Source organism: Nyctereutes procyonoides, unplaced genomic scaffold, assembly GCF_905146905.1.
Source record: "Nyctereutes procyonoides isolate TBG_1078 unplaced genomic scaffold, NYPRO_anot_genome, whole genome shotgun sequence".
Lineage (NCBI taxonomy): Eukaryota > Metazoa > Chordata > Mammalia > Carnivora > Canidae > Nyctereutes > Nyctereutes procyonoides.
The window spans coordinates 12,696,239-12,720,647 of NW_026575155.1; the positions used below are offsets into that span (position 1 = coordinate 12,696,239).

Consider the following 24,409-nt stretch of genomic DNA (forward strand, 5'->3'; position numbering starts at 1 on the left):
TTATTTTTTGGCATTAAAGCTTAGGAGAGGAGATCCCTGGGTGGCTCAATGGTTAAGCCCCTGCCTTCAGCCCAGGGCATTATCCTGAGTCCTGGGATTGAGTCCCACATCAGGCTCCCTACATGGAGCCTGCTTCTCCCTCTGCCTGTGTCTCTGCCTCTCTCTCTCGAATAAGTAAATAAAAATCTTAAAAGGAAAAAAGAATTTAAAAGCATGTCAAAGACCTCAAGTAAAAGCTATGATGAGGGCATCTCTATTCTTATTAGGTTGATTATATCATGATTGAAACATTGGTGGAATTAAAATTTTAGAATTTCAACAATCAGTCCGTTGAGTCTTTATAATGAAGAGGTGTGACTTCATCACTTTCCTTGTTTAAATAATAGCAAGATTATTTTTGTTATATAGTATAGTTGGAGAAAGGATTTAATTTATATAAATATAAGTAAAACATTAAAAAAATAAACCTAGTTTAATAATAACCTTTTTCTATTCTTGATCAGATTAGGAAGAAACAGCAAGAAGTAGTGGGCTTTTTGGAAGCTAATAAGATCGACTTTAAGGAATTAGACATTGCTGGAGATGAAGACAATAGGAAGTGGATGAGAGAGAATGTCCCTGGAGAGAAAAAACCTCAAAATGGAATCCCTTTGCCCCCCCAGATCTTCAATGAAGAGCAGTATTGTGGGGTGAGTACTCAGTTTCTTGGAAAATTCTTCTGCATGTGTGTTTATCAGAAATTGTTTAAAGCAGATTAATTTGGGGGCACCTGGGTGGCTCAGTCTATTGAGCATCTGACTCTTGATTTCAGCTCAGGCAGTGATCTCAGAGTCATGAGATCCAGCCCTGTATTTAGCTCCACACTGAGTAGGGAGTCTACTTGAGATTCTCTCCCTACCCCTCATTCTCTCTCTCTCTCTCTCTCTAAAAAGAAGAAATAAATCTAAGAAAATCAGGTTAATTGGGAGGCAGCATTTGAACTTGTTCATAGTTTTCAGGACATGATCTATTATACCAATACCTGGATGGTAGATCCACCATGAGTCATCAATATAAAAATTTACAAAAGGATAGAAACAATAAAATGGTGATTTGGAAATTCTTAGGATTATTTTAATTCCCTTATTTCATTTTGAAGAGTTGAGGTCACTTGTTCAAACAAAGTATACTTTTAGCTGGAAGAGAATTCTGATCAGCCTTATGATGTACACATCCATGAACCCAGGCAGACACAGGGTAGCCTTTCACTTTTATAAAGAATGATTTACAGAAGTAAAATCTTAATAGAGTTATAAGATAAATTTGTGTAAATGTATCTAGATACTTTAAAAACTGTTCTGGACATTTTGACTACAGCAGCAATTTACTTCATACATTTAATAGTTCATTTAACCTGAAAATCACTTTTTCCCCTAGAGTTTACAATCCTGGTTAGTAAATCAGATTATTGAAAAGAAACATTCAAAAACTCAAAGGACTTCAGAGCACAAGAACGGGAGGTTATCTTAGGGGTCATCTAAGCCTTCTAGGTCATCTTTAAGATGCAGTAATCAGCACAACTGCTGTTTTTGTTTTGTTTTGCTTTGTTTTGTTTTGTTTTTAGGTTAGCTCCTCTTTATTATTATGTTTCTCATCTAAAGCAGGTATAGTTCAATTAAAGCCTAAAGGCCAATGCCTGTAGCTACCTGTTTTAGTAAGTAAAATTTTACTGGAACACATCCACATGAATTCATTCACCTATCACCTGTGGCTGATTTTGCACAATGGCAGAGCTGAGTAGTTGCAACAGAGACCATATGACCTCCAAAGCCAAAAGTATTTTCTATCTGCCCATTTACTGAAAAGCTTTTGGGCCTGCCTCTGATTTGAAGCACAGAGTGTTTGGTTATTGGAGGTTTGTATCAGTTTTGTAGGACTGATGTAACTAATGAAGCATCACAAACATGGTGGCTGTTATGGGCTATATGTTTGTGTCCCCCCTCCTCCCAAATTCATATGTTGAAAGGTGATGATGTTTAGAGATAAGGCCTTTGGGAAGTGATCAGCTTAGATGAGGTTATGACTATGGGGCCTTTGTGATGGGATAAGTGCTCTTAAATGAGGAGGAAAAAAGAGAGAGAGAGAGAGAGAGAAAGAGAGAGAGAGATCTCTCCACCTTGTGAGCACACCGCCAGAAGGCAGCTGTCTGTCCTTGCCAGAATCCAACTGTACTGGCACCCTGGTCTTGGACCTTCAGCCTCCAGAGCTGTGAGATGATACATTTCTGTTGTTTCAGTTACCCCCTACCCCCAGTCCATGGCATTTTGTTATGTGACCCAAGTTGACTAATTCAGTGCCTTAAAATAACAGAAATGTACTCTTGCACAGTTCTGAAGGCCAGAAGTCTGAAAGTAGGATGTCAGTGGGGTTGGTTTCTTCTGGAGGCTATGAGGGAAAATCTGTTCCATGCCTTTTTCTTAGCTTCTGGTGATTGCCAACAACTTTTGGTGTTCCCTGGCTTGCAGATCTATCTCTTCCACCTCAATCTCTATCTCTCCTTGTGTTCTCTTTGTCTCTCTCTCTCTCTGGTTTCACTTGGCCTTCTTAAAGGACAATAGTCATTGGAATAGGGCTCACCCCATTCCAGTGTGACCTAATTGTAACTAATTACATCTATAACTATCCTATTTCCAAATAAGTTTGCTTTCTGACATTCTGGGTGGACATGGATTTGGGGGGAATATTATTCAACCCAGTACAGGGCTGTATAGATATACATAGGTGTTTTAACATTCTTCAGAGGCTTAGCTCAGTCCTTATATGTGCACACTGAAAATTGCACATTCAATTTGCAAAAATTGTTCAAAATGGAATCCCTTTGATTCAAAAATTGTCTCCAGTAAAAATTACTCTCCCTCCCATGTAAGACTCCTGTGACTCTAGTTCCTTTCCCTGAGAGGACTGGCTTCATTGGAACTGTGTGATTGGGGAAATCCTGCCGACCCCATGCTTAAGAGAGCTCTCTGCTTGGTCCAATGCCCTGCTGTCTTGAAATCCACCATGGTTTTTGAAAAAGGGACCCCATGTTTCATTTTTGCATGGGGACATCACAAATTATGTAGTCAGTCCTGCTTTGACTAATGTTGGCAATTTCTTGTTTGACCTTCAGAAATTTTCTGTGTATCCATAATATAGTATACATTATATAAATTTATAGTATATCACCTGAAAATGTGAGTGTGCTAAGCACATTTGATTTTTGTTAGCTAATAACCACATCTCCGAGATCATTGTATAACTGCACGTTCCTTATTTTAATAGCTGCAAAATGCTGCGTCATATGTGACATATTTATCAAAACAGTCCTCTAGTGGGGAACATTCAGGAAACAGCATACAAACAATGCTGCAAGAAATCTCTTTATACACACAGATCCTTGTATTCAGAATGAATATATGTATGTAGGATAAATTCCTGGAAGATGTGCTGAGTTGAAGCATGTACGCACTTTTCATTTCAGAAGATATTGGCACATGGCCTTGTATTGCACTTGTGCCAACTTTTCTTTCCACCAACCTAATCTGCGAGTGGCTAGTTGAACTCCCTGTGACTTTGACAACATTCTTTATACAAACCTTTGGATCTTTGCCAATTTATCGGATGAAAAATATATTCTCACTGCTTTGACTTGGATTTCTATCTATGTGAAAGAGGCTGAACATTTTTTCCTATTTTTTGAAGGTTTTATTTATTTATTAACGAGAGAGAGAGAGAGAGAGAGAGAGGCAGAGACACAGGTAGAGGGAGAAGCAGGCTCCATGCAGGGAGCCCCACTTGGGACTTGATCCCGGGTCTCCAGGATCAGGCCCTGGGCTGAAGGTCGTGCTAAACTGCTGAGCCCCCCAGGCTGCCCTTTTCCCATGTTTATAAGCTATCTTTTTCCCCCCATGACTTGCTATTTTTCTGTTGGGTTACAGATAATATTTATTGGTTTGTAAAAGCCTTCATTTGTGAAGGAAAGTAGCCCTTTTACTACCATAGATGTTGCAATTTTTTCCCCATATTTTTTATCTTTTGACTTTTTAAAGTGATATATTTTGGAATGCAGAACTTAAACATTTTTTATGAAGACAAATTCATCTATTTTTTTCTTTATGGTTCCTGATCCTGAGTCTTGTTTATAAAAGCTTTCTGCACTCTAAAATTATCAAAAGAATAATTTCATTTTTTCTTCTAGTACTTTTCCAGTGAAAGTAGTATTTTAAATCTCTTACTTTTGTTTATTTGAACCATCCTATTATTTTTTGTTTTATTTTTTAAAGATTTGATTTATGTATTCATGAGAGACATAGAGAGGGGCAGAGGGAGAAGCAGGGTCCATGCAGGGAGCCCAGTGTGGGACTCGATCCCGGGACTCCAGGATCACACCCTGGGCTGAAGGCAGGCACTCAACCACTGAGCCAACTAGGGATTCCTTAACCATCCTTTTAAATTAAGGTTAGTTATAGTAGAGAAAATATTGAACTATGTAGCTTTCAATCTATGTTAACTCTTAGGGTAAAAGTTCTGCAATTGATTTTTGCTATGAAAAGAAAACCTTGAGGGCATTTCTTTTTTTTTTTTTTGCAATATTATTGTTTTTTTTTATAAATTAATTTTTATTGGTGTTCAATTTACCAACATACAGAATAACACCCAGTGCTCATCCCGTCAACTTGAGGGCATTTCTTATCCTATTTTGATCTATGATTTTTTTCATTTAGTTGTGAAAGAAAACGAAGTTTCCTCTTTCCTAGGGAAAAAACTTCTACTTTTAAAAAAAGATTATATTGTAATATTTGAATATGTATTTGTAATATTTCAGTACATATTATAATAGAATATTTGAATATTATTTTGTAATATTTTATATAATATTTTATACATATGTATATGTGTATAATATTTTATGTTATATAATATGGATTTAATGAAAGGAACCTGAAAATTATTATTATTATTTAAAATTTTTTTTAATTTATTGAGAGAGAGAGTGTAATGCATGTACCACCAGGAGGAGGGGCAGAGGGAGAGAAGAGAGAGAGAGATTCAAACAGACTCCCTGCTGAGGTCAGAGCCTGATGCAGTGTTTGATTCCAGGACCCTGAGATCATGACCTAAGCCAAAATCAAGATGCTTAATTGAGTGAGCTACCCAGGTGCCCTGAGCCTATAAATCATTTTATGTTTAACTGTTATTATTAATTCTTTTCAATTCTGCCTTCAGAGAGGTATTAGTAGTTTATCTTATGAGCAACTTGGCTAAATTTGCTTTTCTGCAGTCTGTGGACACTCTTAGCAAAAGGGGATTAATGAGACAGAGGGCTTTGTTCCAAGAAAGTAGTTAAAAATAGTCATTTGTATTGTAGCTTCAGATTTTAAACGGAGACTCAAAGGTTCCCAAGGCTATGTCAGGCTTAAAATGGTATAAATCTGGATGGCCAGTCAGTGTGTCTTTCCACGAGATTGAAATGTTACTGTAAGAATAATTATTATTTATATTGAATCACTAGTCTCATCTTGAATGGTCACCCATATGCCACACCTGATGATGGTGGTAGGTAGAGGGAACATCAAGGACAAGCAGTGGACTTTTTACACTAGGGCAGTAAGAGGACTGGATGTCAAGGATAGTTCTGAGTACCATCGTCTCTGCCAGTGTGAACTCCTGCTGCTCTGTGCAGAACAGATGAAGATATTATCCCAGGGTGTGGCAGACAACTGTTAGCTAGAGAAAAGAGACACCCGATGGGAAGCCAGATGCAGTGGAGGCCAGGTTACCCGCCTGGCAGAGGAATGCTAACTGGAAGTAGCAGACATGTCTGTCAATTCCAAGTTGGACTCTATGCATTTTAGCCCAGGTAAGGGCTGGGTGCCTGCCTGGGCCTGAACACAACCAAAGGGGACCTTGGCCATTGAGCACAGGAAAGTATCCTCAAGGTTGCAAAGGAGGCAGGATGCAAGCCCAGTTGGTGGGGGTAGGGAGCAGGGCACTCCCCGCACACAGAGGTTACTGGACAAGCTATTTCACATCATTAAAAATGTAGTATGAAATGTGTCATGTGATAAAAATACAGAACTTAAAGAGCAATAACAACATGTACAACCGTGTGTGTGCCAAACATTAAAAGAGCCTTCATACTTTAATCACCACTTGCCTATTTACACGTTTTTTTTTAATAAATTAATTTTTATTGGTGTTCAATTTGCCAACATACAGAATAACACCCAGTGCTCATCCCGTCAAGTGCCCCCCTCAGTGCCTGTCACCCATTCCCCCCACCCCCTACCCTCCTCCCCTTCCACCACCCCTAGTTCGTTTCCCAGAGTTAGGAGTCTTTATGTTCTGTCTCCCTTTCTGATATTTCCCACACATTTCTTCTCCCTTCCCTTATATTCCCTTTCACTATTATTTATATTGAATGAGAACATATGTTTGTCCTTCTCCGATTGACTTACTTCACTCAGCATAATACCCTCCAGTTCCATCCACGTTGAAGCAAATGGTGGGTATTTGTCGTTTCTAATGTCTGAGTAATATTCCATTATTTACACATGTTTTGATTTTTTAGTACTTTTGTTTGTTGGCCGTCATTGCACCACATAAATTAGACACTTCTAATTATTGTTTTTATAGTCAATACTTGTTTCAGTTTAGATTTATGCACATATTTATTAACATATTTGCTCATTATTTCTTCTTGCATTGTAGATAATACATCTGGAATCACTTTCCTTTGGTCTAATATAGCCTATAAAAGTTTCTTTAAGTGAGTGTTTATTGGTGATAAATTCTCCAAATTTTTGTTCAAAAATATTTTTTTTGAACAGAGAAACTGTCTATTCTATCCTCATGTCCAAAAATAGTTTCACTGAAAAAAATAGTTTCACTGAGTCTAAAATTCTGGATTGATAATTGTTTTTTCTAAAGACATTGAAATTATTATTTCACTTTCTTCCAACTTCTTTGTTGCTGTTAAGAAGCCAGTCAGTCTAATTGTCATTCTTTTCCTGGGGAAGCTTTTTCTTTCCTCCTTCTGCCTGCCTCCTTTACTCCCTCCCTCACTGCTGTCCTTTTATAAAATTCCTCACCATGAGTTCTAGGCTTTATCCACTCCAGCCTTTACTCTCCATGGCATCAAAGTGGGCATAAAAGATTTACTGGTTTTGTCAGGAACTCAGCCTTGGTATGTGCTTATTCTTAGAATGCCTGGTCTCACCTGGCAATAATCTTTCCTTTTGTATCAGCTCAGCAATGTATCTAGACTTTTCTTATTCTGGCTTCTTAAAAAAATTTTTTTTTTGAGATAGTGTTTCAGGGCATCTAATCTGCTACACTAACATGACTGGAAGTTGAAAAAACATTTTATACTCATTATTTTCTGTATCTATTTGTTAGTGTCAAGTCAAAAATAATGACAAATTGTTGCTGAGTCAAATTAGAGAAGCCATTTGGACCTAAAAAAAGAAAGAAAGAAAAAAAAGGTGTTATTTCGATCTAAGTTGAAGCAAAAGACAATTCATTTAATAAGAAAACCTTTCTTGACTTGAAAGCTTCTAAAGCTGGCCAACCAGAGAAGTTACAGATGTTTATAGAATTTTTTAAAAAATAGAATAAGTTCACCTTATATTTCACCTACTCTCTACTAATGTGTTCTATCATGTAATCTTTTAAAAGATAATTATTTATTTGTTTTAGAGAGAGAAAGTATATGAGCAGGGTGGAGGGGAGGGCACAGGGAGAGAGAATCTCAGGCAGACCCCTCACAAGGTATGGGGCCTGATGTGGAGCTCAATCCTACGACCCTGAGATCATGACCTGACCTGAAATCCAGAGTTGGATGTTCAATTGACTGAGCCACCCAGGCGCCCTTCTATCATGTAATTGTTAACAACATCTAGCCAGTGCACGCTCCAGGAATCAATACCAAAGGATTACTTGCTCTTGATGCTCTATTTTCTTCAACTAAGATTTGGGGAAGCTTACAAAAAATGCATTCAACATAAAAGAATGCAATTAACCACTGAGCAAATCTGAGCAACGGGTAGGAAAATAAAGGTTTAGATAAGATCGGCACACAAGAATACATGACATTTTTTCCCCCAATGTCAGTGGCTTGTATTTGGTTTTAAGCTTCTTAACACACATAAGAGTAGAGGGCAGTTACATGGCTAAGTTTGAGTGCTGTCTGTCAAGCTGGGCCAGACACACCACCCTCGGTGTGTGAAGAAACTGATCGCTCCTTGATGACCAAGATTGGCATTCATGAAGTAGTCTGGTGAATATTTCCTATGTTTTAATTATATGAAATGAAACTTTTCTGAGCTATTGACAACCACACTACTGAAGTGTGGATTTAGGGATGGACCCCTGGGTAGGCTCGTGGCAGGGTGGATACAGCTTTACTGAGCTCCAGATTTTAATCAGCTACCATGTTTCACCTTACTTGGTAGTTTTTCGCACTCTGCCAAAACAAGTGCCACTGTAAACCCTCCATAATCCTGTGGCTGCTAGTATCAGAAGGTCTGATGATAGGTCTTGTCCTATAGAAGCTATTACATAACATTAGAGAAATCCTGTGTTATTTTAGTCACAGCTGATCAGGGTCCAAATCATAGGACCAAATTATAAGGAAACCAGATAAAGATATGAAACTTTTGGAGAATCTTTTCACTCTGTATATCTGAGTCTTGTCTGCAGTTCCTGAGCATGAACAGGTGTGTGTGTGTGTGTGTGTGTGTGTGTTGTTCTCATTGCTCTGTATTCCACAGTGAAATGATTAAAAACAAATGTAAAGTTCATGGTTAGAGATTTCTTAACTTTTGGGGTTAGTCATCTTTGACAAAACAAACTGGGATAACCTTTTGTGTTAGCTTCTAACTTAATGACTAATAAAAAAGACCAACTTAGGTAAATATTCTGGCTCACAGGTGTGCAATGTGGTTTAAACATTCTTTCCCTTTTCCTCAAGGATTTTGACTCTTTCTTCTCTGCAAAAGAAGAGAATATTATTTATTCATTTCTTGGTTTGGCTCCTCCTCCTGGCTCAAAGGTAAGCTTGAACACCCCATTGGGGCCCCATAGAAGTCAGAGTAAATGAAGCTAGAAATCAGCATCCAAGACTGTTTAATAAGTGATGACCTTTAAATTAAGATGATGCTCATATATTCCTTATTCTAATGAAGTCTTATGCATAGAGATAATGCAAGGTTTTTACTAGAGCATGTTCTAAAACTATGCTTTTCATTTTTTTTGTTGTTTACACCTTGTTGTAATAAGTTTTGCTTACTTATAAATACCAAGATTAAGAAACATTGCATTCAATAATCTTAAATGCACTAAATAAAAATGTAAAATAAAGATTTGAGTTCCCAGGTTGCATTTCTGAAATTATTTTGTAATGAATTAACTTCTCATGTAGCTTATCTTGGTTAATTTTATAATAATATATTACCCTATATTAATTCTTTCTGTTTAAAATGTGTTGGGTTTGCTTTTTTTTTTTTTTAGAGAGGGGTAAGGTAAGATCTAGACACAGAACAAGATAAATCTCAACAGATTTTTTTTTTCCTTCTGGTGTTGTTTTATCTTTGATTACGTATAATTATGTCATTTAAACACAGAATTATACTAATGAAGCCAATATCGTGAATTTGTCTAATGGAGACCATCTGGCTCAGTCCATGCACCAGCCACTGTATCCTTACTTCTCCCAAGAATCTCGCACATGACTCTCCAGAGATACAAGTACACATTTGTTTAACTCATTTATTTCTTAATTAATTTGTTTGTACTCAGCTTCATTTCAAAAGAGATTTGTGATGACTGAGTCCAAATTAATTCTCATTGTAGGAGAAACAACTCAAAATCCTACCTTATAGAGATGGGTTTGTCTCAGAGGCATGTGGCTGTGCTGTCTTTCATATGTCGGCATTCTTCAGGTAATGCCATTTGGGACCTCTTAGTGCTTAGGTTAACATATGCAGGTCTAGCACCAATTCTTTCTCTGAATGTAACATGTAAATTTCACAGTTGGTTAGTGGTTTTATATGAGGAAGAAAATACTTCCTTTTAGTGAAATAGCTTTCTGGCTTTGGTCATCTTAAATGCAACACATTTCACACACTCTGTTAACAGTTTAAAAAAGGCTATTACATGCAATTCAATCTTTTTTATTTGGCATAGGAGTTTGGTATGGAAGTTTTATTTGGTATAGGAGTTTGTTAATTGGGTCATGTTAGTTTAGTTATTACATTTAAGACATGGTGCCTTGGTGTTAAGGTACATTTCTTGGTGGGGACACTCAGGTCACTTGTGTCTTGAAGATTGGAAGAAAGGGTGGAGGGAAGACTATTTCAGGCAAAGGAAATAACAAGTGAAAATTCCCTGAGGCAGGATAGAGCATGGAAAGTTCTAAGAGCTGCCATGAGCCCACATTGCTGGAGTGAGGGGTGGAAGTACCACAGGAGATGGGAGCTACAGGTGGGCATCCCATGAGCCATTGTGGTGCTCTGGATTCTATCTTAGGTGTAGTGGAGACATTGTAAGGGATTTAAGCAGAGAAGTAACCTTATTTCCTTCTTGAAAACTCATTTTGGTTACTATAGGATGAATGAACTACAAGTGTACAAACTATCATAGTAATACAGATGAGATGTCATGGCAGCTTGTACTAGGGTGGTGGGATAAAACTACACAGAAGTAGGTGATTTTAGGGCCTATTTTGGAGGAATAATTGATAAGACTTGCTGATCGATTGAATGTGGGGATGGAGATGGAATGAATGATTGCTTCTAGTTGTTGGGTGTAGACATTCGCTTTGGTGGAGGACCACATTTACAGGGCGATGTTTGAATGAGACATCTAAGTAAAGAAGTGAGGTAGTTGCAGATTGATCTATGTCTCACTGAGGTCTGTTTGAAGATGCACACGTGGAATCTACTAGCATGTGGATAGAGCTAAAATACTGATAGAGGGTTGACAATGAGGAGCCCAGGCTTGGAGGTGCTCCAAGCTTAAAGCTGGGTAGATAAGCAGAGGTCACTTGAAGAGGCTAAGATGGAGAGCCTTTGAAACATGAGACCAGGAGCATGTGGCATTAAGGCAGCCAACGAGGAACATTTTTCAAAGAAGAGGGTCCAATGCTTCTGAAAGATTGAGTCAAGTGAGGACAAAAAGTTACTATTGGCCCAGACAACATGAAGGTCCTTGGTGACTGTGACAAAAGTAGTTTCTGAGGAGAGGTGTAGACAGAAGCCAGGCTTCAGGGGTCAAAGGAGAACTATCTGGTGATGAGAAGGAGGGATTATACATGGTCAGTTATCTCTGGGGGCATTTCCCATGGACAAGAGAATATGACAGCATCTGATGATATTATTTCATTTTATTTTATTATTTTATTTTGGGGAGAGAGGCAGAAGGAGAGAGAGAGAATCTTCAGCAGGCTCCGTACCCACTGTGGAGCCCAAAGCAGGCTCGATCTCATGATCTTGAGATCGTGACCTAAGCTGAAATCCAGTTGGATGCCTAACCAACTGAGCCACCTAGGTGCCCCAACATCTGATTGTTTGATTAATTAATTAATTAATTAAGAGGCATCACATTTCTTAATTAAATTAATTAATTTAAATTCAATTAACCAACATGTAGTACATCATTAGTTTAGATGTAGTATTGAATAATTCATCAGTTGTGTATAACACCCAGTGCTCATCGCATCACATGACCTCCTTAATGCCATCTGATCATTTTAAAGAGTGCCTGTTCACTCCTGATGCTGGAACTATGAGTCATGAATTTAGGTGCTCTACTCTGCTTGTGCCAGGTGCCCTTGCTTTCTCACCCTGCCACCTTCTGGACAGATTCCTGTTACTTCTCAGTCCCTTCTTTCCAGACCTCAGGCCAGTGGATGGTGGAAGGAGTCTAGATTTTTTTTTTTTTTTGAGAGTCTAGATTTTACAGCTGAAGACCTAGTAGGGGTTTTTTGTTTTGCTTTGTTTCCTTATGTTTGTTGGTTTTTGTTTTTTTAACAAAGACTTCTATCCCAGGTCAACAGTAGTCTGGCAAAGCTTAGAAAGGAGAGTTTTCCTTTAACCTTTTATATGTCAAATTCTTAGGCAGAGACCCCTCTTACCCAGGAGTCACAGTGAAGCACCCTCTCCTTAGTTGCAGCAGATCCTGGGCACCACGTTCCCTTCATTTCTTTACTTGTAATGGTGTGCTGTTTTTCACAATGCTCATGAACATGTGATCCCTTTGCCTAATACTCCATTAAATGGATGTATCCTAATTGACTTTATTCCTTTATTTATTTTTAGTTTTTCTTATTCCTTTATTTTTTCATCTTTACTAGTTGTATCATAAACTCATTTCTGTTGTGACAGCCTCACAGCAGTCATTTATTTTTCAGTCACTTATTTATTTTTTAAATATTTAATGTATTTATTCATAAGAGATGCAGAGAGAGAGGCAGCGACATAGGCAGAGGGAGAAGCAGCCTCCCTGTGGGGAGCCTGATGCAGGACTCCTTCCCCAGACCTGGGGGATCACACCCTGAGCTGAAGGCAGACACTCAACTGTTGAGCTGCCCAGGCATCCCCTCACAACAGTCATTTAAATAGTTCATGGAATATTCTATCAAGTTGGTGTGCCATAATTTTTTTTATTGTGCTTATATTTTTGAATATTTGTTGCTCATTTTTTTTTAATTATAAGGAATTCTACAGTAATTCTTGATATGAAACATGTTGTCTTTCTTTTGGACTATTTCCTAAGGATACATTTCTGGTAGTGCTTTTAGTGATACAAAGGTGCATGAATGTCTTTATGGGCTTGAAGTGTGCCTCCAAATCTCTCTCTGGTGGGCTAGGAATATTTATCCTGCACACCCTGGCATAGCAGCTTCACACAAAGACCAGTGAGCATGTTTGATCACCTTGCTCTTAGGAGCATCAGATTCAATTTTAAATTTTAGTTTATTTAAAAAATTTTTTAAAAATATTTTATTTATTTATTTATTTGAGAGCAAGAGAAAGAGAGAGAGAGAACAAGCAGGGGGAGGAGCAAAGGGAGAGGGAGAAGCAGGCTCTCTGCTGAGCAGGGAGCCCAATGTGGGGCTTGATCCCAGGTCCCTGGGATCATGACCCGATTGGAAGGCAGATGCTTAGCTGACTGAGTCGCCCAGATGCACTAGAATTTAGTTTCAGATTTTATTGTGCTATGAAGAGGAAATGTGGTGTTGATGAATTTCTATCTTCTTTTTTTTAAGATTTTATTTTTATTTATTCATGACAGAGAGAGAGAGAGAGAGAGAGAGATTGAGAAAGAGAGAGAGAGAGAGGGAGAAGCAGGCTCCATGCAGGGAGCCTGACGTGGGACTTGGTCCCGGGTCTCCAGGATCACACCCTGGGCTGAAGGCGGCGCTAAACCGGTGGGCCACCAGGGCTGCCCTGAATTTCTATCTTAAGTGCATCTTTGTGACTCCATGTGTATTTTCATTTCTTAGTGAAAAGATTATTTCTTGAGTATTAAAAATTAACTTTGATCAAATTGTATATGATCTCATAAAGGTCTGATGGTGCCACAAGGATTATCACAACACTCAGAAGGCTCCACCTCAAACCTGCATCCTTCACCTTTCCTTTCTGGTTTGCTCAGGCACAGAATTCTGACAAATGGGAAGAGTCCATCTGGGAAGTGTGAAGGCGCTGCTCCGGGTTCTGTCTAGATTTGCAGAGTTGCTCTTGCAGAGCCTGATGCCAGCCTGTCTCTTGATCTTTTATTTGTGTGTGCTTCTGTTTTTCTCATTTCTGGGAGACTTAAGGATCATTTTTTTCTGTTTTGAAGATAACGTGCCGGGTAGAGGTCTTTTCCTTGTTTTTTGTGCTATGTGCTTGCTGGGCCCTTGGAATCCGCAAAATCATGCCCTTTGGTTCTGGAAGGGGTGGGGGTGGGGTATTACCTCTGTGGTGGTTCATTTCCTGTTAGTTCACATGTACTTTTCTTCTTTCTTTTTAGAATTCCTCTTATTTGAATATTAAACCCTCTGGACTAATTCTACAATTTTCTAATCTCTTCACTTTCATATTAAAAAACATGGATGTTTTTGTCTTTTTCTCCTTTCTGGGAGATTTCTTCCACTTTCTACTCCACTTTCTGTTTTTCTCCCTATCATATTTTACTTCTTTCAAGGTTTTTTGTTTTCTTTCCTTGTTTTGGGCTACTCCCTTTTTTTTTTTTTAAAGAAGAATCCAACCTTTATTTTTTTTTAAGTAATTCTTTTTTTTTTTTTTTTTTTAAAGATTGTACTTATTTATTCATGAGAGACACAGAGAGAGAGGCAGAGGGAGAAGCAGGCTCCATGCAGGGAGCCTGATGTGGGTCTCCATCCTGGGTCTCCAGGATCATGCCCTGGGCTGAAGGTGGCGCTAAACCACTGAGCCACCCGGGTTGCCCTGGGCTACTCCCTTATTAAATAGCTTCTTGTTCTTGTTATACAAGTAATTTTTCTTAACTCTGAGTTTATTAAATAAGGCTTTTCCTTGTATACAGTTTCTTCAACTCTCTGCATTCTGTTTCTCTGTGTCCCCTTTCTCTGTTTCCTTTTTAATTTTATGTAAGATATTTTTCTCAGATGTCTGGGGATATTTGTTTTTAAGAACAAGTTGCTAAAAAGTTGAATCCATGGTCACAACTTTCTGTGTGGTAGACTTTACCACGGGACAACTTAAAGATGACTTGTTGGCTTTTTTAAAAAAATGATTTCTCTTTATTTATTTGAGAGAGAGAGAGTGCACACAAGTGAGGGGAATCTGCAGAGGGAGAAGTGGATTCCCCACTGAGCAGGGAGCCCGACATGGGGTTTGATCCCAGGACCCTGAGATCATGACCTGAGCTGAAGGCAGATAGATGCTCAACTGATTGAGTCACCCAGGCACCCTGACTTGTTGGCTTTCTGTTAGGGAATCTTGGACTGTGAGCTTTTGCTGTTGGTTTAGCTGAGCTTCCCTGAGAAGGAATCTTCCATTTTCTGAGGTGGTAGTGGAGGTAGTTGAAGTGATGGTGGTGGTGGCGATGGTGGAGGTGATAGTGAAGGTGGTGATGGTGGTGGATATGGTGGTAATGGTGTTGGTGATGGTCGAGGTGATAGAGGTAGTGGATGTGGCAGTAGTGATGGTGAAGTATATAGTGGAGGTGATGATGTTGGTAGTGGAGGCAATGCTGATGGTGGGGGTGATAGTGAAGGCAGTGATGGTGGTGATACTGGTGGATATGGTTCTAATGGTGTTGGTGATGGTGAGGGAAATAGTGGAGGTGGTGATTGTGGTGGTAGAGGTGATGGTGGTGGTAGAGGTGAGTGTGAAGGTGGTGAGGGTGATGATGATGGTGGTGGAGGTGATGGAGGTAGTGGTTGTGGTGGTGGTTATGAAGGAGATATGGAGGTGGTGATGGTAATGGTGGAGGTGATGGTGATAATGATGGTGGTGATGGTGGAGGCAATAGAGGAGCTCAAGACCGTGGTGGTAAGTGGGGAGTAAATCTTGTTGCCAGTGTTCTGGGAGCAAGTCGGAAAGAGTGATAGGAAATTCTTCCTTTTCAAGATGTGGACTTCTCAGATAGATCCCTTGTCCTGGCTCTGGTTCTCCACCTCAGCTGGCCTCATGGCTAAGAGGCCAGGGTCCCACTGGTTCAACTTCTGCAGAGACTAAAACTGCTTATTTAGGAATGGGCAGTCACCTGCCATCCAGGGATGAAGAGGAAATCTAAATCTGCTCCTTATTCCCCCACATTCCTTTTTGTAAGATATTAGGTCTTAGATTTTTTTCTAATTATTTTCTAATTGTTTTTCAAATTATTATTCAACTGTTTCCTTTTCTGCCTTCAAAATTTATGGGCATTCTTTTTAGGCAGTGACCTCTCACCTGTTCTTTTTGTCCCTTACTGTAAGTTTATCCTTTAAAAGAAAATGTCTTTATTACCATGTCAGTGGGGTCCTGGGAAGAAGCCAAGGCAAATATCTGCATTCAATTTCTCATGAATAACTAGAAACTGCCTGTCATTTTCAATGACCCCAATCTTTTTAAAAAGTATCATTCTGTATTCTATTAAGTTCTTGCCCTATGTCAGTTAATTCTATGTAATTTATTTCTCAGTTATATGATGAAATTAAGTGTTTAATTTTTTGGTTGTCTTTTTAAAAACACTATACTGAGATGTAATTCACATGGCATAAAGTTCACTCACTGAAAGTGTGCAGTTAATGGCTTTTTAGTATATTCACAGAGTTGTGCAACCATCATCACAATCTACTTTGAAACATTTTCATCAGTCACCCCCCAAAGAACCCAGCACTCCTTATCTGTTACCCCCTACCCTCTGTTCTCATTCTCCCAGCCCTAAGGAATTATTAATATAATTTCTTCTATATAGACTTTCCTCTTCTTGGCATTTTTTTCCGGCATTTTGTATAAATGGAATCACATGACACTTTCCTCTTTCTGCCTGGCTTCTCTAACTTCGCATGTCGTCAAGGTTCGTTTATTCATTTTCTAGTATGTATCAGGACTTCTTCCTTTTTATGCAGAATAATATTCTACTGTATGGGTAGACCACATTTTATTTATCCACCTGCCGGTTGATTAATACTTGAATTGTTTTCACTTTTCGGCAATTATGAGTAATGCTGTTATGACCATTTGTGTATTTTTTTCAATTTTATTTAAATAGTACTATTTTGTATGATAGGCTGCTGTGCAGTAGAGTCACTTGTATAGTTTTAAAGATTCAGATGGGGACGCCTGGGTGGCTCAGTTGTTGAGAGTCTGCCTTTGGCCCAGGGCATGATCCTGGAGTCCCGGGATGGGGTCCCACATTGGGCTCCCTGCAGGGAGCCTGCTTCTCCCTCTGCCTGTGCCTCTGCCTCTCTCTGTGTCTCTCATGAATAAATAAATAAAGAAATCTAAAAAAAATAAAAAAAGATTCAGATGCCTGAGTTCTACTTCAGACCCACTAGTCTTGAATTACCGGGGAGAGGACCAAAGATCTGCATTTTAAAAAAGTTCTTTGGTTGATTCTGATATACACTTCTGTTTAGCAACCACTAATCCATGGACTCATTTAAATATTTATGGTTGTGCCTCTCTAAAATGAATGTGATACCATATTTGCTTTAGTTAAAAAACCCAAACATTACAGAGAAACCATGAGGTCGCTCTGCTTCCTTCCCTCCCTGGGAGCCATCAACATCATGAATTAAAAACAAAATCTATATAAAAAGCTATATATATATATAAACTATGTGTTTATCTCCACAAGCAATACATATATTGTTTGGTACTTTTATTTTTTTTTTTTAAGAAAGGTTTTTTTTTTAATTTTTTTTTTATTTTATTTATTTTTTGATAGTCACAGAGAGAGAGAGAGAGAGGCAGAGACACAGGCAGAGGGAGAAGCAGGCTCCATGCACCGGGAGCCTGATGTGGGATTCGATCCCGGGTCTCCAGGATCGCGCCCTGGGCCAAAGGCAGGCGCCAAACCGCTGCGCCACCCAGGGATCCCTGTTTGGTACTTTTAATGGCTGATTGGTATTACATTGTTTAGAATGTTCTATAATTAGTTCTTTAAAAAACAACATTATGCTTTGAGATATATCCATACTAGTATATGTAAATCTATTTCAGCCTCTGCTATGTTTTATCTTGTCCCATTAAAAAATATCTAATTTCAGGGGTGCCTGGGTGACTCAGTTGGTTAACTGTTTGCTTTCGTGCCTGGGTGACTCAGTTGGTTAAGCATTTGCCTTCGGCTCAGGTCAAGATCCTAGGGTTCTAGGATCAAGCCCTGCATTGGGCTTCCTGCTCAGTGGAGAGTCTGCTTCTTCCTCTCTCTCTGCCCCTCCCCCCACTTGTGCTTGCTCTCTCTCTCTCTCTCTCTCAAAAAAAAAATAAATAACATTTTTAATAAAAAACCTAATTTCAGTTTTTTTTTTTTAAGATAGTCACAGAGAGAGAGAGAGAGAGACAGAGAGAGAGAGAGAGGCAGAGACAGAAGCAGGCTCCATGCATCGGGAGCCTGACGTGGGATTCGATCCCGGGTCACCAGGATCACGCCCTGGGCCAAAGGCAGGTGCTAAACTGCTGTGCCACCCAGGGATCCCCCTAATTTCAGTTTTTAAATCCTGCCCTGACCTGTGCTTAAGTACTGTCATATTGTATGAAATTCTCTTTAGCTAAGTGGAAGAAAGGAATGGCCATGGAATTATAAAATGAAGCCTAGAGAGAGCTAAGAGACCATCCAGTCCAGATTCTTCTCTTCCCAGAGGAGGGGGCTTGAAGCCCACAGCGTTTACATGATTTGCACAGATACCCACTAGTTAGCAGCACAGACTGTGCTAGAACCTCTGGTGTTGTCAGCATTGCTTGGATTTATAAGTGTTTATGCGTGTGTACACGGGGGAAGTCCTTCAAGTATCCTTTGGGAAGACAGACACTTGATGATTTATGGAAATGATATTATTTGTCAGTGTCATTTTGTAGTAAACAACACTGTGGACAAGTATCAGCAAGGAAATTAAGCTCTCTCTAAAAATAGACATCTTGACAATTACATAGAAAATATATGCTTATAAAATGATATTAAATATCATACACAGCATTTTTGCTTTTGGAATATTGTTCTTGTCTAAGGCAGGCTGTATGGGGCCAAGCATGAGGCCAGTTTTGCCCAAGAGGGTTTTGCCAATAAGCCTTGGCTCTATAGAGGCAATTTTAGTTCTTTAAAACCATCTGATCATGTTTGATTAAATGAGCATCATTCTCAAAAGCACACTCCAGGCAAGACTTTGGTTGCATACCCAGTTTCCAGTTATGCCCTGGCAACAAGAAATACACACTCTTATTGAACCTAGCAAATAGCTATATTGCTATGAAACACAGAAAAAATTTAGAATTTTTGAGTTCTGAAGGGGTCAGAGAGCCCATATCACTTACAAATGTCTCATTTCAGCATACAAAAATAGAGCCTACTACATTGTTTTAACTTATAAAAAGTTTAAGAGGAAAGACAGAGGCTTCCTTCTATATCCAGAAAATAGGGCATTAAAATAACATCAACAGTATTCCATACAAAAATTAAACTCATCTTCACTGATTCATTCATTTCTATGTAATTAATTCTCTTTCCACTGGATCTGGGGTTGGTGGTCACACAAACCCATCTGCTTCTCAGCCAGAGTTCTGGAAATCCTGACTCAGTCCACTAGTATGGCCTGAATGATCTTTAAGTGTTGCCATCAGAAGCCTATACCCCAAAGTGCCTGGCGTATAATCCTTTTCTAGGGGCCTCTGGGTCATTTTATGTGGAAGGTGAGGCAGTCTGGCTTGTAGTAGACTGCAAAAACTTTTAGGGAAGCATCAGAGTAAAACAAGCTAAGAAAAATATCAGTGAATGACAAAAGACTTAAAATAACTGTGGTTGGGCAGCCCGTGTGGGTCAGCAGTTTAGCGCCGTCTTCAGCCCAGGCTGGGATCATGGAGACCCAGGATGGAGTCCCACGTCGGGCTACCTGCATGGAGCCTGCTTCTTCCTCTGCCTGTGTCTCTCTTTCTCTCTCTCTGTGTCTCTCATGAATAAATAAATAAAATCTTAAAAAAAATAACTGTGGTTAATGTTTGATAATTTTCAAAGGCGAAATGCTTTATGGGGATTAAAACAAGAATAATGCACCTGATATGAAAATTTGGTCGTTTCTGCAACATTCAAAATAAAATAATAAAGTCAGTTCAAAAAGTTCTAGACAAAATATCTATAAACATAATCCCAAAGCCTATTTTCAAAGACAGCAAACATTATATCTTATTTGTAAAAATGGATAGATAGAATAAAACTCTTGATATAATTATATACAACATACTATACTGTGAATATACCAAGCATATGTCCCATGAAAGATATCATGATGCCAAGCACATTCTTACCATAGATGATAGGAATATATCAAGAATATCAAGTAATGGGATCCCTGGGTGGCACAGCGGTTTGGCGCCTGCCTTTGGCCCAGGGCACGATCCTGGAGACCCGGGATCGAATCCCACATCGGGCTCCCGGTGCATGGAGCCTGCTTCTCCCTCTGCCTATGTCTCTTCCTCTCTCTCTCATTCTGTGTGACTATCATAAATAAATAAAAATTAAAAAAAAAAGATTTCATTCTTTAAAAAAAAAAAGAATATCAAGTAAGGAGAGTCAGTAGGTGTGGAGTAGATCCTAAACAACTGTATATTAATAAAACTATATGAGTAGATGATAAGAATCCCTAAGTAAAACAGTAGTTTTTACTTCTAGAACATGCTAGATTGAAATGAAAGAAGTAAATATATGATCAACTTAACATTTAAAGCAAATTACTGAAGTTATGATTGATAACCTATACTGTGGTTATCAAATGTCTGGCAAGGAATCACTAAGATCAATGTCTTTTATTTTTTTGGAAGATTTTATTTATTCATTTGAAAGAGAGAGAGTGCATGTGAGGGGTAGAAAGAGACGGAAAGGGAGAGAGAATCTTCAGCAGATTCCCCACGGAGTACAGAGCCCTACTCCAGGCTCAATCCCATGACCCATGAGAAAATGACCTGAGTAGAAACCAAGAGTTGGAGGCTTAACTAACTGAGCCACCCAGGTGCCCAGGATCAATGTCTTTTTTTTTTCTTTTTTTTTTTAAGATTTTATTTATTTATTCATGAGAGACACAGAAGGGAGGGGGTAGAGACATAGGCAGAGGGAGAAGCAGGCTTCCTGCAAGGAGCCCGATATGGGACTCAATCCCAGATCCCGGGATCACGTCCTGAGCCGAAGGCAGACGCTCAACCGCTGAGCCACTCAGGTGTCCCGAATCAATGCCTTCTATACATTATTTTAGGGGAATATTATTAAGATATCAGTGGCAAACACCCACTTATATATGTAATTAGATTTCCCCTGGCTGGTGGAGATGAGGATGGTCATGCCCATGTCAGAGCACTGTGTTCACAGAACACTATGGGGATGACTACTGGGTGTCAGAATCCTTACATCCCAGGGAGCAGGGATGTCCTCCTCACTATCCCGGGAAGTTCTGAGATTCCCAACAGCAATACCAACATTGCTCAAAAGAGGCTTCCCATCCCTCTGGGGGTGGTCATGCTGCATCCTCTGTTGGAAGGTGGATTTGCTCTTTGAACACATCCACAGATGATATATCTGCATCATGGAGTTTTTGGTCCTAAATGATACATGATGATAAGTTTTGATACTCATTTTCTGGTGTGATTAGTTAGTGCCTGTTGAAAGCAATTTTGAGTAATGGCAAAAATATCTAAGTAAGCTCAGCATTTCCCAGTAACCTGCGGGAGGAAGACCAACCGAGCGGCTGGATCAGGTGCCTTCCACTGAACGAGCATGAATGATGAAGCCAGAGGAGACCTGGAAAAACATTTAACAGGAGCCATAAGAGGGCTGGGTCTGGAGCTCCAGCACCTGTTCTGGGATTTGCTAATTTGAAACTGCAACATGGACAACAGACAGTGGACACAGCTGAGGCCCGATCCTGCTTCCAGGAGCTCAACAGCGGCAAATAACGCAATGAAGTAGAAACCATGCGTAGAAGCCACGAGTCTGGAATTCAGACACAGGAGACCTAATCTATGAATAACAGGAGTTCCAGAAAAGATCAAAAGGCCTGATGGAAGGAAGAGAATGAATAGTTAAAGAGACAGGGGAGGACCTTCCAGTTGAAGATGCTACTACCCCTTGTCTGATGACCATGCAGGAAAGCCCCAATGATGCTGTCTGAGGACCAAGAACTAGGGAAGAACACTTGGAAGATGGGAGGCAAAAGGGCTGATTTGAAGGGGGAAACTAAGGCCAGGCCCTGCCCAGGTGGGAGTGGTTCACAGGGCTCTCCCTATCCCTAGGAGGTGGATTCCAGACACAGGAGGGCCCAGGGTGGGAGCTGGGAGGTGATGTGGAGCAGCCTGGAAGGTGGAAGCCTCCATCCACCGGCATCCTGCCCTCAGCCCCTCAGTGGTCAGTGGTCAGCAGAAGTGCCTGTTCCTGGGCGGGGAGGGGGGTGAGCTGGGTGGGGAGGCAGGCAGGCCCCGGAGCGGGTCCTCCCCAGAGGGTTGGGAGAAGGCTACATCCTGGCAGTCAGCCTCAACCCGGGCTGCACTGCAGGAGCACCTGGGGAGCTGTTAATGCTATAGGATGCCGGGGCTGCCTCCAAGATCAATGAATGATGAAAGCTCCCAGATGAATTAAATGTGCTGCTAATGTCGAGAGCCACTTCTGTGAAGGAAAACACTGTAATAATAGTGACATCAATAATTTTAAACTATCTTGGGGTGCCTGTGTGGCTCAGTGGTTGAGTGTCTGCCTTTGGTTCAAGTCATGATCCCAGAATCCTGGGATCAAGTTCCACATCAGGCTCCCTTCAGGCAGCCTGCTTCTCCCTCTGCCTCTCTCTCTCATAGACAAGCAAACAAACTTAAAAAAAAAAAAAAAAAGAATTTTAAACCATCTTGGAAAAATCCAGGGGTTGTGGGAGGGAGTATGTGAGAAAGGGAATATCCATTATGGATGGGGAATATGGAGAAAAGAAAATACAGGTGTCTGAGGGTCTCGTTTTATTTTTATTATTATTATTTTTTTTTAATTTTTATTTATTTATGATAGTCACACACAGAGAGAGAGAGAGAGAGAGGCAGAGACACAGGCAGAGGGAGAAGCAGGCTCCATGCACCGGGAGCCCGACGTGGGATTCGATCCCGGGTCTCCAGGATCGCGCCCTGGGCCAAAGGCAGGCGCCAAACCGCTGCGCCACCCAGGGATCCCTATTTTTATTATTTTTTTTCAAAGACTTTTATTTATTCATTCATTCATGAGAGACACAGGGAGGGAGAGAGAGAGGCAGAGACACAGGCAGAGGGAGAAGCAGGCTCCGTGCAGGGAGCCCCACGCGGGACTTGGTCCCAGGTCTCCAGGATCAGGCCCTGGGCTGAAGGTGGTGCTAAACTGCTGAGCCACCCGGGCTGCCCTGAGGGTCTCCTTTTAATTGGAGGAAGGCAGGTAAGCCATTTTCATGATTCTATGTATTATATAATTGGATATATTAATAAAGAGTTCAAAGTTTTAGGAGTAGGAAACTAAGCAGCACAACAAATAAAATTGAAATAAAAAATTCAAATAAAATTGAAATAAAAACATTTCAGAATATTTAGATGAACAAGGTAGAGGACAGAGCTGAGGAAGACAGAATGGAGAGATGTGAGCCAGCAAAAGAAGGAGAGTAGTCGCATGGGAGAAGGCAGATGAATAATGAATAATGGATTAATACAGCAAAAGGAATTGAACTACATCAATTGCTCCCCACCCCCCTAAAAAGAAGGAAAACAGAAGAAAAAAGACAGTCAATTTGAATTCTTGCATAGTCGTTCCACAGCTGATGAGAGGGGATGTGTTCAGATCTCCAACTACAGTTGTGAGTTGTCTGCTCCTCCCTCTAATCCTGCCGATCTATGCTTTGTCTAGTTTAAAACTCCATGGTTAGGCATGTTCATACTGATGAGTGTTATGACTTCTAATGGTTGACATTTTTATCCTTATCAGATGTCTTTTTTTTTTTTTTTTTTTTAGAGAGAGAGCATGAGTGGAGGTGGGGGTGGGGCAGAGGGCGAGAGAGAATCTCAAGCAGGCTCCACGTTCAGCACAGAGCTTGACATGGGCTTGATCTCACTACCCTGAGATCATGAGCTGAGCTGAAATTGACAGTTGGGCACCTCACCAGCTGAGCCACCCAGGTGCCCCATTGGTATCACTGTTTTAGTCTCTGGTAATACTCTTTGTCTTTCTATCTTTTCATCATGATATTAACAAACCCACTCCAGACTTCTGCTTGCCATTTGCGTGATACATCTTTTACCGTCAGTTCATGTTCAACCTACCTGTGCTTTTGTTCCTATGGTGTATCTTTGCAGACAACGTAGAATTGGCTCTTGTGCATTTTCATTCATTCTGACAGTGCCTGTGATCAATTGCATCATTTAGTCCATTACCTTTTTCTTTTAAAAAAAATTCTACTTATTTATTTTTGTGAGAGTGGGCACGAGCATGAGCTGGGGGAGGGGCAGAGGGAGATTGCAGAGGGAGAAGCCGAGTCCCCACTGAGCAGGGAGCCCTGTTTGGGATTGGATCCCAGGATTCTGGGATCATGACCTGAGCCAAAGGCAGATGCTTAACCCACTAAGTCACCCAGGTGTCCAATCTGTTAACTTTTAAGTAATCATTGAATTGGTTTTGTTTAGATTTATTATTATTATTTTACTATTTGTTTCTCTCTTTGTCCCCATCCTTTTATTCCTTT

General features: G+C 40.0%; 1 protein-coding gene across 2 annotated transcripts in view; it reads left to right on the plus strand.

Annotated features, from left to right (window-relative positions):
• SH3BGR (SH3 domain binding glutamate rich protein) overlaps positions 1-24,409 on the plus strand; it is a 62,868-nt gene that overhangs the window by 13,306 nt on the left and 25,153 nt on the right. For both annotated transcript variants that reach the window (XM_055313513.1, XM_055313514.1), the window contains 2 exons: positions 504-689; positions 8,990-9,070. In XM_055313513.1, coding sequence (XP_055169488.1) covers positions 504-689; positions 8,990-9,070 — 267 coding nt within the window. The remainder of the gene's footprint in view (positions 1-503; positions 690-8,989; positions 9,071-24,409) is intronic.